The 12,579-nt window shown below is 39.5% G+C and overlaps 1 protein-coding gene across 5 annotated transcripts in view; it reads right to left on the reverse strand.

Annotated features, from left to right (window-relative positions):
• Nucleotides 1-12,579, reverse strand: part of ABCB11 (ATP binding cassette subfamily B member 11) — a 42,795-nt gene that overhangs the window by 26,197 nt on the left and 4,019 nt on the right. For all 5 annotated transcript variants that reach the window (XM_018911505.3, XM_050976791.1, XM_050976790.1 and 2 more), the window contains exons 3-11: nucleotides 12,552-12,573; nucleotides 11,270-11,317; nucleotides 11,130-11,178; nucleotides 9,049-9,290; nucleotides 6,026-6,113; nucleotides 5,014-5,147; nucleotides 4,179-4,350; nucleotides 2,324-2,448; nucleotides 1,371-1,545 (exon numbers count right to left, since the gene is read on the reverse strand). In XM_018911505.3, the coding sequence (XP_018767050.1) occupies nucleotides 1,371-1,545; nucleotides 2,324-2,448; nucleotides 4,179-4,350; nucleotides 5,014-5,147; nucleotides 6,026-6,113; nucleotides 9,049-9,290; nucleotides 11,130-11,178; nucleotides 11,270-11,317; nucleotides 12,552-12,573 (1,055 nt within the window). The remainder of the gene's footprint in view (nucleotides 1-1,370; nucleotides 1,546-2,323; nucleotides 2,449-4,178; nucleotides 4,351-5,013; nucleotides 5,148-6,025; nucleotides 6,114-9,048; nucleotides 9,291-11,129; nucleotides 11,179-11,269; nucleotides 11,318-12,551; nucleotides 12,574-12,579) is intronic.

The raw sequence follows: 12,579 nt of genomic DNA on the forward strand, positions 1-12,579 counted from the left end.
TCTTCGCTGGGATGTAGAGATCATGCCATACATTTACACTCAGCTTTACTATCAGCTAATTTTCTTGTGGGAGCAAGTCTTAAAGCAAGGGGGTTCTGTGCCTGTCAGAGTCTGTCATGAACATGAAGGAGCATGTTCTGTACACCTGGCAAAAGAAGAAGGGAAGGCAATATTTAGTACATCTCAATGCAGTGTGGTGGGTGTATGAATTTTTGAGAGAGCAGGAAAAGCATATTTCAATGTTTTGTATCTAGAAATTCCCCCTCCTGCCCCCTGCCAAACTAGGAGTGTATGGTAGAAATACAAAGTAGAAGAAAGATGACTGGAAGCTGTGAGGAAGGGCATAAGGGAGACTCTCCATTGGCAGCCACAGTTTTTCAGCTACAGGGTAGCTCCCCACTATTTGTCATTTGGAAGCACTGGACTATAGCAAGACAAAGGAATTGCTCACTTTGTTTTTCACAGCACCACCTCATATCAACTATGGGTACTGAGAGCAGGTGCAAATGATTTCCTCCTTGAACAGAACGACTCAGGTTTACAACATTCTCAGGGTAATTTGCTAAGTTCCATTTAGCAGGAAGCTTTGCACTGTGTGCAGCAGGTGGTTGGGAACTCTCACGGTGTGCAACAGGAGAGAAGAAGCAAAAGTAGATTTCTCATCAGAATACCCAGAACTTACTAAGGTTCAGGAAAAGTTGTTCTGCATTTGGACTGGAGTCTGCCATTTGGGCAGTCCTGGCTTAAGCAACTAACCAAAATACCTGTAGATATTGGCTTTGTTGCATTGAGCCCAGAGGTGTCTAAAGCACCTACTGTGAAGAAGTGAATGCATGAGTGCTGTGCAGGTTAACACAGTTTTTGTACATGCTGCAGGAGCCACAGCCAGGTGTGTTTTTACCTTCATACATGTTTACATGGCCTTTGTAAAAACAAAACAACAGGAAATGGTTTCTCAAAGGAACACAAAGTGTTCATGAGAAATTAGATATGACAAGACTTTCTTTGGTTAGGTGTCACTTTACCACAACATTTTTCATCATAAAATTCTTTAGAAAAGCCAACATCCCAGAAGCCCCACGCTGACCACAAAATGGAAAAGCTAGTTACAGGCCTCTGCTAATTGTGTGGGCTGTCAAATGAAGGCATTATTCTGATAACCATAGGTAATATTAAAAATATTTAAAATAAACATAGATTTTTTTTTTAATCTTACCCACTTGTGTCATACATATAGTGAGTAATGATCTTTAAAAGACACAAATAATGTTTGTTACCATGGAGCCACCAGATACCAGAACAGATATGTGTTCCAGAATTATTATTATAAAGAACAGTCCAGAAACATTGCATCAAACTAAAATGAGTACCTGAAGAAGAGTACCAGGTGAATATTCTTCTTCCTCAAGGACAAGTTTAGAGCCATACCAAAAGGCTAATGCATAACTTAGAAAAATTATAAACCACATGTAACCATTGAATAATCCCATTATCATTCCTTTTCGAATTCCCCAGTGTTGAGCAAACACCAAGTTCTTATCATATCTGTAGAAAGAGAGAAAAATAAGAGGGAATTAAATAAATTTGACAGAAATTTCAAAATTAGCAAAGATCATATGAGGCACCTTTGATGACTCAGCAGAATGTCCACACATAGGGTTGATACAGAATCACTGAAGTGAGAGATCACTGCTGAAACCAGCAATGCTCCCAGATCATTAAATCCTTGTATGTTCTAGTGTAATAAGCACAAGAAAAGCCACACTCATTGCAGACACCTCATCATGGGGTTTGGAGTTTTAGCAGATTAAAACAGGATTTGAGAATTTGGCCAATACTCCAGAGCACATCCTACAGCCATGTTATGTTTTCATAGAATTTAAGAGAAATTTGCAGAAGAAAAATCTGTTGTTTTTCTGATGAAAAATGATGTCATGATTGAATGTCATCATGAGGATGTCCTGATGAAACTAATGAAACTAATTCTCCTACTTAACTTGAAAGTACTCAAAGTCTTCAGATATGTTGCAAAAGACAGTGTTTAGAGAAAAATTTGACAGAATGTTCTTCCTCCAAGTAAGCATGAATTGAAGATGGTATTGCTGATGCTTTATTTCACTGATAGACTGAACTATAAAACTAATTCTACATACATTACTTGAAACCTAAATTTCTGAAACATACATGCATATAAGTTTCAAAGCTACTAGATAGTCATAGTTGTAGAATATAGCAATTAATTCTTATGAATCAGATGTGCATTACAGCATTACATTGCTTCAGGAAAAAGAAATCAGAGACCTTAGAGTTTGTTCAAACAAACCTTTCAACTTCTTTCTTCTCTCCACCAAAAGCAGCCACTGTTCTGATGGATGAGAGCACTTCATCAGCCACAGCTCCAGCTTTTGCATAAGCCTTTAATTCTCGGCCTGTTAGTTTTGCCACAGCCTACAAAAGCATAAGCAGTGCTGGTTACACCTGAACTTCAGGTACAGAAAAGGACAGTGATGAGCAATGCTGGCCATCACCCTGTGCTGGCTGCTCTGCACCGGGTCACCTCCTGCACTCCAAGCAAGCTTTTATTAGGCATGCTGCACACTAGAAGTCTTAGGTCTTCTGGTGCCAGGGCATACACCTTTGTAGCATATGTTTTACAACAGTTCTGCTCCAAATATCTAGAAAGAGCAGCTGACAACTCCTGCTTTCCTTGCCTCCCTCCCTCCCTCTCTCTGCTCTAACTAGGCTGAAGCAGATTGCAGACTGAAGGTTTGTGCACAGTGGGAGGAAGGGAGAGCTTAAGTGCCAGGAGCAGCCCTTTACCACTGTGGCAGATCTTCTTCGGGAAGAAGAGGTAACTGTAGTGGTGGGGGAGGAAAAAAACAGAAGTTGCCACCGCTGTGCTTTTTTTGTGGGCTGCTAGCAAACAGGTCCCTACATAGCAACCAAGAGCTCACTGGATGCCAAAAGCTTACTTAGAGTCAAAAAATGCTCAAATTAATGGAAAAAAATATAGTAATTTGCAATTCTACACAGAGATACCACATTGACTTGGGAACGATATCATTAGAAAGTGTAATGTGTCAGTCTTTCCTTTCTCTTTCTAAATACCCTACCCCTTGCATCTATCAGTCCTTTTTGAAGACCGAATTGACTTTGGGTCTGTTTTCTTCATGATGCAAAACAAAGACTTGGGCTGAAAAGGCTCATAATGAGGAAAAACTTAAAAGTAAGTATGTGACTGGAAAGAGATGGGTTAAGTAAGAATGGAAAGGGAGAAAATTACAAAGATAAAGAGGAATAAGGTGGAACAAATGAAGAAGAAACATTTTGGGTTTTATTTCATTCCCTGCCAAGCTTCTGATCTTCCACTTCACGAGTCATTATTCATATCAGCTACTTGCAGCCATCACAAGGTGCTAAAGGAGAGCTGGAGAACAAGAAATTAGTCACAGTTACATTAGATGTTTGATAGCAAAATGATAGCGAGCTGTTCCTGATGTGAAAGAAATGAGATTGCCAGAGGACTGAACCCAACAAGAATGAAGAGGATGAGCAGGAATTACCCAGCCCTGCTGAGTGTGGGAGAGGAGATGAGAGGGCAGAGGATCCTGCAGTTTCCCTTTTCACTGTCCTTTATACAGTGACAGGAAGTTTGTAGGAAGTGGATGGAGAAGCAGAACAGGAACAACTAGAGAAGGTGCAGCAGCTTCTGGGAGCAGGGACAGTTTGAGGTAAGTTTGAGTAGTGTTTTCAACTATTTTATGTGTCTGAAACTTATCACCCATAAAAGTCTCTAATTTACATAGAGAAATCAAGTCTTGTATCTTGTAGCCATCTAAAGCAAGTGTGTAGTAATTGAAAAAGGTAAAGGCCAGCTTCTGATCTCAGCATTAACACCCATCCACAGGACCCACAAGAAGGTAAGCTTACACTCCCCTCTTAGAAGCAGGGTTTCTTATTCTGGGAATCAGAAAAAACAAAGTGAGAGCAAAGCCCCCTCCCCTCTACCACACCCCTTCCTCCATCCCTCCCCCCTCCCCTCAGTGCTGCTGGGACCATAATCTATCTTGACTTTAAAGGGGTGTAATCAACTTCACCAATCCTCACAGCTTTCTGAGGTGTAATCAGATCTTTCCTGTTCAGTATTGCTCAATGTGAACCTTTCACAATTCACTCACCAAGCCATAGAGAGCTGCTCCAATCCCAAGCAGAGGGCTGACTGCAATGATTACTAAGGTCAGTTTCCAGCCACTGACAAATCCCAGGAGGAATCCACCTACAAAGGTGGTTATGCGCTGGATGAAGACTGCTACTTGATCAGCAATAGCCTCATTAATTTTGTTAACATCACTGGAAAACAATAACAGCAGCAACAAAAATCAACAGAAGATGGTGAGCATAACTTCAGTTTGTGTTGCAGGTCTTGGCCACATTTGGGTTAGGTGCTTTTCAGTGGAGAGGGCCCATCCTCATCCCTGTTCTTTCACAACTACCCCATATAAAGACCCTGGAGTACAATGAGAAAACCTGATGTCTTTGCAAGGGAGAAGCCTTTTAGGCATGAATATTGCAAAGAATATACTGTCCATTCCCAGGAAATGTTCTGGCAGCAGACTGGTTCACTAGCTGGCTCTTACTACTGTGCCCCAGCTGATTCAGGAAGTGTGCACTGGCAGCCAAATTATAGATCACTCTGAAATGACTGGGCACAAAAGGAGAAGAGAGGAGAGAACAAACTGGAAAAAAAAAACCCATCCCAAAGCCCATCTAACCCACCCACCCACCGACACATTTGCTGTCAGACAAGGCATGAAAGGGAAATAATTGTGGCTCAACAGTTACGGTACTTAGTTCAAAGATGGGAGAGCTAATCAGTCTGGTTGCTGCTCCCACGAACAAAGCTGTATTTCCACTAACAGGTGTTTGTCATACGCCTGATTATTGGCATTCTGCAGTGTTTGGAAGGAATTGCAAAATGTTTCCTGTAGCATATGGGTTTCTTAGATTACTTACTCAGAAATTCGGGTGTTCAGTTCTCCTACAGATGTACAGTCAAACCAGCCTATATCCATTCGCATTATTTTCCTGAAATAAGCTTTCCTGATTTTCTGTATCTGACGAGCTGCAGACATAACCCAAAAGCAGATCTGGGAAAAGCACAAAATAGCTGATAATTGCAGTAAAAAGTCTTTCTACTCCCAACAAACCAGAAAAAGCAATTTGGCTAGAATGGGAAAGGCTATTGATAAAATCACTATTCAGGTAAAATATATTCTGGCTACCTAGACATGATAGCTGTTTTGATCTTTAAATAATCCAACAATTTTATATAGTCTCTGGATCAGGCATTTGTCTCAGTTCTGATAAGATGGGAGGAGAGGCAAGTTAAATTACTTATGCTGTTACATGAATGCCATATGGACAACATTTTTTCTATCTACAAATGTAAGTAATAAAGGGATGGCAGCCATCCTGCCTCTGCAAAATTCTTGGATAGTTTTCAGGAAGGAGATTGACAAGTGATGTTTGTGATTGTGAAAAGCTTCAAAAGCCATGGGCCCTTCAGCAGACTTTGCAGGAATCATCCAAGCTTTTGACTGACTTCAGTAATAAGGACCAAACAATTACTACAAATATGTGGGGTACAATTCTTTTTCAACATTAGTTTTACACTAGTATTGCTCTGTAATATCTCTGTAACAAAAGCAGGGCTCAACAAAGTCGACATGCCTACTGGGAATCTGCATGCCCTTCAGCTGTTATTTTTGGAGGGCATGTGGATTCCATAGTAGCTGCACTTGATCAGTGGTGTGGGTAAAATACATCCTTTTACAAAGGTATGCATGCCCAAATCCAAGGAGCTCTCAGATTGCCAGAGCTAACATATTTCAGCCAAGAAATGAGAACTGAAAGCATCTGTTCTGCTCTAATAAGTAGCTAAGCAGTTAAAACCAACATAATAATTATAACCTTAATTATTTCATGATTTAAACTTTAAAATCAAAATGGAAAACAAAATACTGACTTGGAGGTATCCTAACACAAGTATGGCACAACCAATTCCTGCATAGTATCCTGCAAACTTGGTCATTTCATGTTCAATGTCCAGCAGCCTGAAAAAAGAAAAAGGAAAAAAAAGGAAAAAAGAAGTGAGTAATACTGTTTTAAGTTTCTCACAGGTTTCTAATCAGATCCTCAAGTTAGATTCAGACCAGGTGGAAGTCAGCTTGCTCTGCTAACAGAGGCATTGTTTCCCAATACCGAGGCTATTGCAAGTGGCTGGTTTCCTTGTTCAGGCTGTTGCACAGGGGTTGGGAGCTGACAGCTACCCAAAAAAGCTCCACCATCCTGCAGCACACCTGTAGTCTCCAGGAAATGCCCCCAAACTGCCTGCTCCAAAACAGCACAGGTGAGAGGGTGTTTCAGAGAAGAGCTGCCTGACAAGTTTTCATTAGATGTGGAATGTGCTTGCTTTGTGCCATTATAGCAACTAATAACATTCAGATTTCAACTGCATTTTATAGGGAGAAGTGAGGGCTGCTAAAGTGAAATAAAATATTACTTTCTACCATAAACTTGCTAATCTAAAATGATAATTTGTCTGTTACACAAGTAGTACTGATAATTACTCCTAATATCAGTGAAGGGCACTGAATTGCTGCTTTTGCGATTAATCTGTTTTGAAATAGGTTGTTATAGGTTATGCATTTAGAAAACTTTTTCAAAAACATCCTGCAGAACAGAAATTCTTATTTAATTTACCCAAAATTTTGTACCCTGAAATTTTAAGCCACAAAGGGAACATTCTGCACCTGACTTGATCTCTGACAAAAAACAGTCATGGAAACAACTTAGGTTGTTAACCTAAGTTATCTGACACAGATATCCAGAACAATTTTACATGATAATTAGGATCATGGAGCAGATCCTCCTAGAAACTGTGCCAAGGCACACGATAAATATGGAGGTGACTGGTGACAGCCAGTGTGACTTCACTAAGGGCAATTCATGCTGGACAAATTTGGTGGCATTCTATGACAGAGTTACAGCATGGATGGATGAGGGAAGTGTGACTGACATCATCTACCAGCTGGATTTGTCTCTAACCTGGAGAGACATCCTTGTCTCTAAACTGGAGAGACATGGTAGATGGACCATTCGGTGGATAAGGAATTGGCTGGATGGTTGCACTCAAAGAGTGGCAGTCAAGGGCTCAATGTCCATGTAGAGACCAGTGGCAGATGAGGTTTCTCAAGGGTTGGTATTGGGACCAGTGCTGTTTCACATCTTTGTCAATGACAAAGTGGACAGTGGGTTTGAGTGCACACTCAGCAGGTTTGCTGATGACACCAAGCTGTGGGGTGCAGTTGATATGCTGGATGGAAGGGATACCATCCGGAGAGACTTTGCCAGGCTTGAGGGGTGGGACTGTGTGAACCTCATGAAATTCAACAAGGCCAAGAGTAAAGTCCTGCCCCTGAGTCAGGGCAATCCCAAGCACAAACATAGGCTGGGAGAAGAATGGATTGTGGGCAGCCCTGGGGAGACAACTGGGGGATGCTGGTGGACAAAGTTTAACCTGACTTAGCAATGTGTGCTCTCAGCCTAGAAAGCCAACCATGTTCTGGGCTGCATGCAGAGCAGTGTGGCCAGCAGATCAAGGGAGGGGACTTTGCGTCTCTACTCTGCTCTGGTGACACCCAGAGAGCTGCATCCAGCTCTGGGGTACCATCATAAGGAGGACATGGACCTGCTGGAGCAAGTCCAGAAGAAGGCCATGAAGATGATGAGTGGGCTGGAGCAGGCCAAGAGAGATGGGCTTGTTTGGCCTGGAGAAGAGAAAGTTGTGGGGAGATCTTAAAGCACCATCTAGTACACTGAGGAAGTCTACAATAAAGCAGGAGAGACATTTTACATGGAGGCATGGAGGGGAAATGGCTTTAAACTGTAAAGAAGCAGCTTTATGTTATATAGAAATTCTTCACTGTGAGGATGGTGAGACATTAAAACAGGTTACCCAGAGAAGTTGTGGATTCTTCATCCATGGAATTGTTCAAGGCCAGTTTGAATAAGGCTTTGAGCAACCTGATCTAGTGGAAAGTGTCCCTGTTCATAGCAAGGAAATTGAAACTAGGGGATGATCCCTTCTAACTCAAACTATTCTATGGTTCTGTGAATGTGTCTTGCCTAGTCAGTAGTGGCTCCTTCAGAGGTACAGAGGTCAGTAGTAAATCCTGTATTTTATCTGCCAGCCCATCTCCGAAGGCTGTTTTGGATGGCCTAGAGCAAAATAATTTGTCCCTAATCACCTATATCTAGGAATATGAATAGCTTCCCATGTGCCCTGAATTTCAGAGACCTTTAGACAAGTAACTTATAATTCCAATTAAGTATGTAATGAAATGTCACTCAGAGATTAGAAAACTCTTGTAAAGATGCACCAAGAAATGATTCTTAGGAAAGGTTATAGGTTCAAATTTGGCCTTTACAGATATCTGTATCTGAATGAATTTTCTAGACTCCATTTGTTATATTTAAAGGAAAGAAACAGCCAGTCTTATGGGACAGTTCTTTTGATCTGCCTCAGACATCCCCCATAAGCTAAGATGAATTGCATTCTAGAAATGCTCATTTCTTCAGTGACATAAGTTCAGCTAACTTGCTCAGAAGTCAGCAGGCACCTACAGGTGACTAAATCCAGACCAGAATGACCAGAAGTCATTACTACCTACAGTGTAATCAGAAAAAAATAGATTAATGAACTCAGATATGTAACATCTATATCTGTTATCTGAACAACCATAATCGGAAAATATTATTGCTGACAAATATAACTGGAAGACCAAGATCCAAGCTGACCTTCTGTCCCCTCCAGATAATATCACCAGCTCAGAAACAGGACTATGTAACAAGAACCATGCCTCCTTTCTACCTTATGAACAGAAAAGATAAGATTTAGAGGCTGAACAGGACCTTCAATAGCAATGCATTCTCTGACAAGCTATGATAACAATGGGATATGATAACAATGAAAACATCCATACTTACCCACATTTTATTGTGGTGTTCTTTTCATTCTGATGAATAGTACCATTAATCCACACTATGGTGTTATTTACACATGTCTTGTTTGGATCTTTAAGCTCTTGCATTTCAATGTCATATTCGATAAATGTGTCTGCCATTGCACCAAACACAAGCAACACGGCTGGTTGGGCCACTCCATGAACAATAGCACACAAACTACCAGCAACCATCATTAAAATCTCTGCAGATGATGAAAATCGAAACTAAAGAGGGAAGAAAAAAATATGATCTCTGCTGCAAGGCAGTCTTCATACTGGTTATGTAATGATAAATCATTAATAAGGTGGATCAGATAAAAAAACATTCTCTTTAAATTTCAGAATTATCTTCAATATAGAAAGAAGACAAATCTCTCTGTCCAATCTAATTACATCTGTGATTACAGCCTCATAAATTATTACGAGCTTCCTTTTAACATGTGAATGAATGTATTATCAGATAACATTAATAGCTCAACATCATTCCGCAGTATCATCATTCCAGGAACTAGGTAAGAGATTAAGAATAGTAACTAAAATTCATATATATAGTCAGCTTTGCAGGCTTCCAGTGGAGAGAGTGGGAGGGGAGGAAAAAGCCTTAGGGCATTATGTAGAGCCTCTGAATAAAGTCAGCCAGTTTCTCAAAAGTCTGCGGCACTGTGGTAGGAAACCAACTAAACATCTTCAGAGCAAGTTTTCATTGCTAAAATTCTAAAATGCTTTGGTTGAGCCAGGCAGTTGTGGATTGGCTCTTAATCTGAGAGAAATGTGTAGAAAAGAGTTTTCACACAGGTAGCCCGGCAAAGATACAGTGATTTAGGTTGCCTTGTCATGATTGCATGAAATCTGATTCTCAGGGTGAAGTCAGGTGCAAATATATAGATTAAATTGTCCATATAGACAATCAGTATCAAATGCTATACATTTTAAAATAGGAGTGTCAAGAGGAATCATAGACTGCTGAAGAACCTGTCCAGGTTCTGTAGATGCTATAATGTGCCCTAGAGAAGAAAGGGTGGGAATTTACAGCATATGTGGAAAGGACATTAGGGCAAAGACAATATAAAGGGAAAACCAGTTAACACAAAAGATAAATATATAAAATGTCCTTCTACAAAAAAAAAAAAAAAAAAAAAAAAGAAACCAAAAAAAAAATAGTCAGAAGAAAACTGTAACTCTACCACTGCTTTACAAATCTTGTTCATAAGAAGCCTAGGAATTCACTTGATTTTAAAAAAAGCACACAGAAAAAGCATAGATATGTGGTATCTGATCTCTCAGCACATCTGAAGCAAACATACTCTATTTACCAACTGCACTTCAGTAGTTAAATATCTGTGTAAAATAAGCTACAGAATTCAAACCTCTCTGCTTGCCCTCTGTGGGGACAGACTGTTCTCTCCACCCAGCTGGGAGCTGAGATACTTAGCCAGGTGCATTGCAAGGGATGTTACTGCACTAGCCTGCTGCTACAGTCAGGACCATACCCATTTGGACACATTACAGACTAACTGAGTGGGCTGTGTGCAAAACAGGAGTAGGAAGATCTCTTAGCTGCATGCTGCTGGGTTGGATACCTCTTGACTACATTTATTTTAAAATTTAGATGAACCCAATGGAATTGCAACAAAGGCTAGATGTAACTTATACCATATGGTATTGTACATCCACAAGTTTCCATTGCAACCAAATCTTCTAAAACCCATGGAACAATGGGGGAGCTAAATTATCTGCCAAATATCATACAGAAAATTTTTGGCAGAAATAAAAATGAACCAAGGTCACCTAAATCCCTGCTATGCAACTTACCTCATTTCTATATATGTACCTGCAGCTAAAATATAATGTGTTTAATAGACATTTTTGACACCAAACTGACAAGATGACAAGGGGTTCTAGTGAATTCCCACTGAATTTTATTGGTAGGATTTCAGGCCAGAAGATTTAATCCTTAAAAGTTCAGCTTAGTCACAGCTATACCCCAAAACAACCTTACAGGTTATTGTCACTTATTCTGCAACATAATACACATCAAATATTTATAGACATTGCTTTTATTACCAGCTGAAAGAAGCCAACATGAACACTCTTTTCTTTCTTCTTTGACGACCTTCAACAACAGAAAACATAAAATTATGAACTTGTATTTTAGTACTTATTTTGTTTTATATGCTAAGTATAAAGAAATGAACTTTACTCACTTTTCACTTTTCTTCTCTATAAAAGGTTCTTCATATGCATAGAAATTTCTGGCAAAAAGGATAAGATTTTACATTATTACTTTTACTCTCTTTGTTGCTTCTCTGAAATTACTTGAGACATTTTGACCAGAATTTTAAAAGACAAGCTCTTTCTTTCAGATTTCTTTGGAACCAGTGATTTAATGGTTCTTTGAAATTTTAGACAGAGACTAGAATGGAGGTAAGGTTAAAATTCCTAAAGGTTTATACTTTGTTCCATAGGCCGCTCCTCAACACACTGTTCCTATAATGTGGATTGTGGGTTCTTTGAGGTCAGCTAAAGAAATATCAACAGCCCAAATTGTTGATTAATCCTTCCTTTAAGACAGAGAAAGTTCCTGTTCCTATAGCAAGGAATCATCATTAGCTGTGTACATTCAGTGATGAATGAGTAGGGATATTCTGTTTGTGGTGGGTTGGTTTGGTTTGGTTTTTAACGAAGCAAACTATTCAAGCTGTATTTGTCATAAACTGTTCTCAGCAACTAGATCCTAGAAAGCCTAAAGGAAGCTTTTCTTCAGGTATGTATGGATCACATGCGTGTTACATGTGAAAGTCCAACAGAACTTGGGTTTCAAGGTGGAAAGATATGGTAGACTTCTAATAGTTGGATGGTGCTCTCTTAGATGGGCAACCTGACAATGGGAAAAATTAAGAGATACTCTGGTTTCCCTGTTCTAGAGGTAGCTCCCAGACTGGGTACACTGTGTCAAAAAGAGTTGGCTCAAATTATAGTATTTTTACTGTCCAGCCTGCTACAGAGTTGTCCAAAGGTCTAGGAAGGAGGAGGAACTTAATTCTAATCAGACCTCAAATAATAGCTGAAGGTCAAATTTTCTAAATCATCCCAAATTTTAACTATCCAGAATTCTACACTTAAATCTTAGTATCTGAGATAATTCCATTTGTTTTAAAATCTCACAGTTAAGTTTTAAGAGAAATTAATCAAGTTTGATTAAAATTCCTGAAAAAGTGATTCCTCAAACTAAAATCACTGAAGAAAGATAAATTTGAATATCAAAAACATTTTCAGAAGGCAGATCATATTACTGACATTTAGGTTTTTTAAAGGTTCTAGGACTGCTTTGGTCTACCTGTTTCAGTTGTATCAAATAAGGGAATTCAACCACTAGAGAACAGCTTTTTTTAAAAAAATAAATATTCCATCAATTCCATCCAATAACATTAAATTTTTTGAATATTCCTAGAAATATTTATTGTTCCAATCATGTACATGACTTACTCTGATTTCTTGAAGCTGTTACCTGTGA

The sequence above is a fragment of the Serinus canaria genome, chromosome 7, assembly GCF_022539315.1.
Source record: "Serinus canaria isolate serCan28SL12 chromosome 7, serCan2020, whole genome shotgun sequence".
NCBI classification, from domain to species: domain Eukaryota; kingdom Metazoa; phylum Chordata; class Aves; order Passeriformes; family Fringillidae; genus Serinus; species Serinus canaria.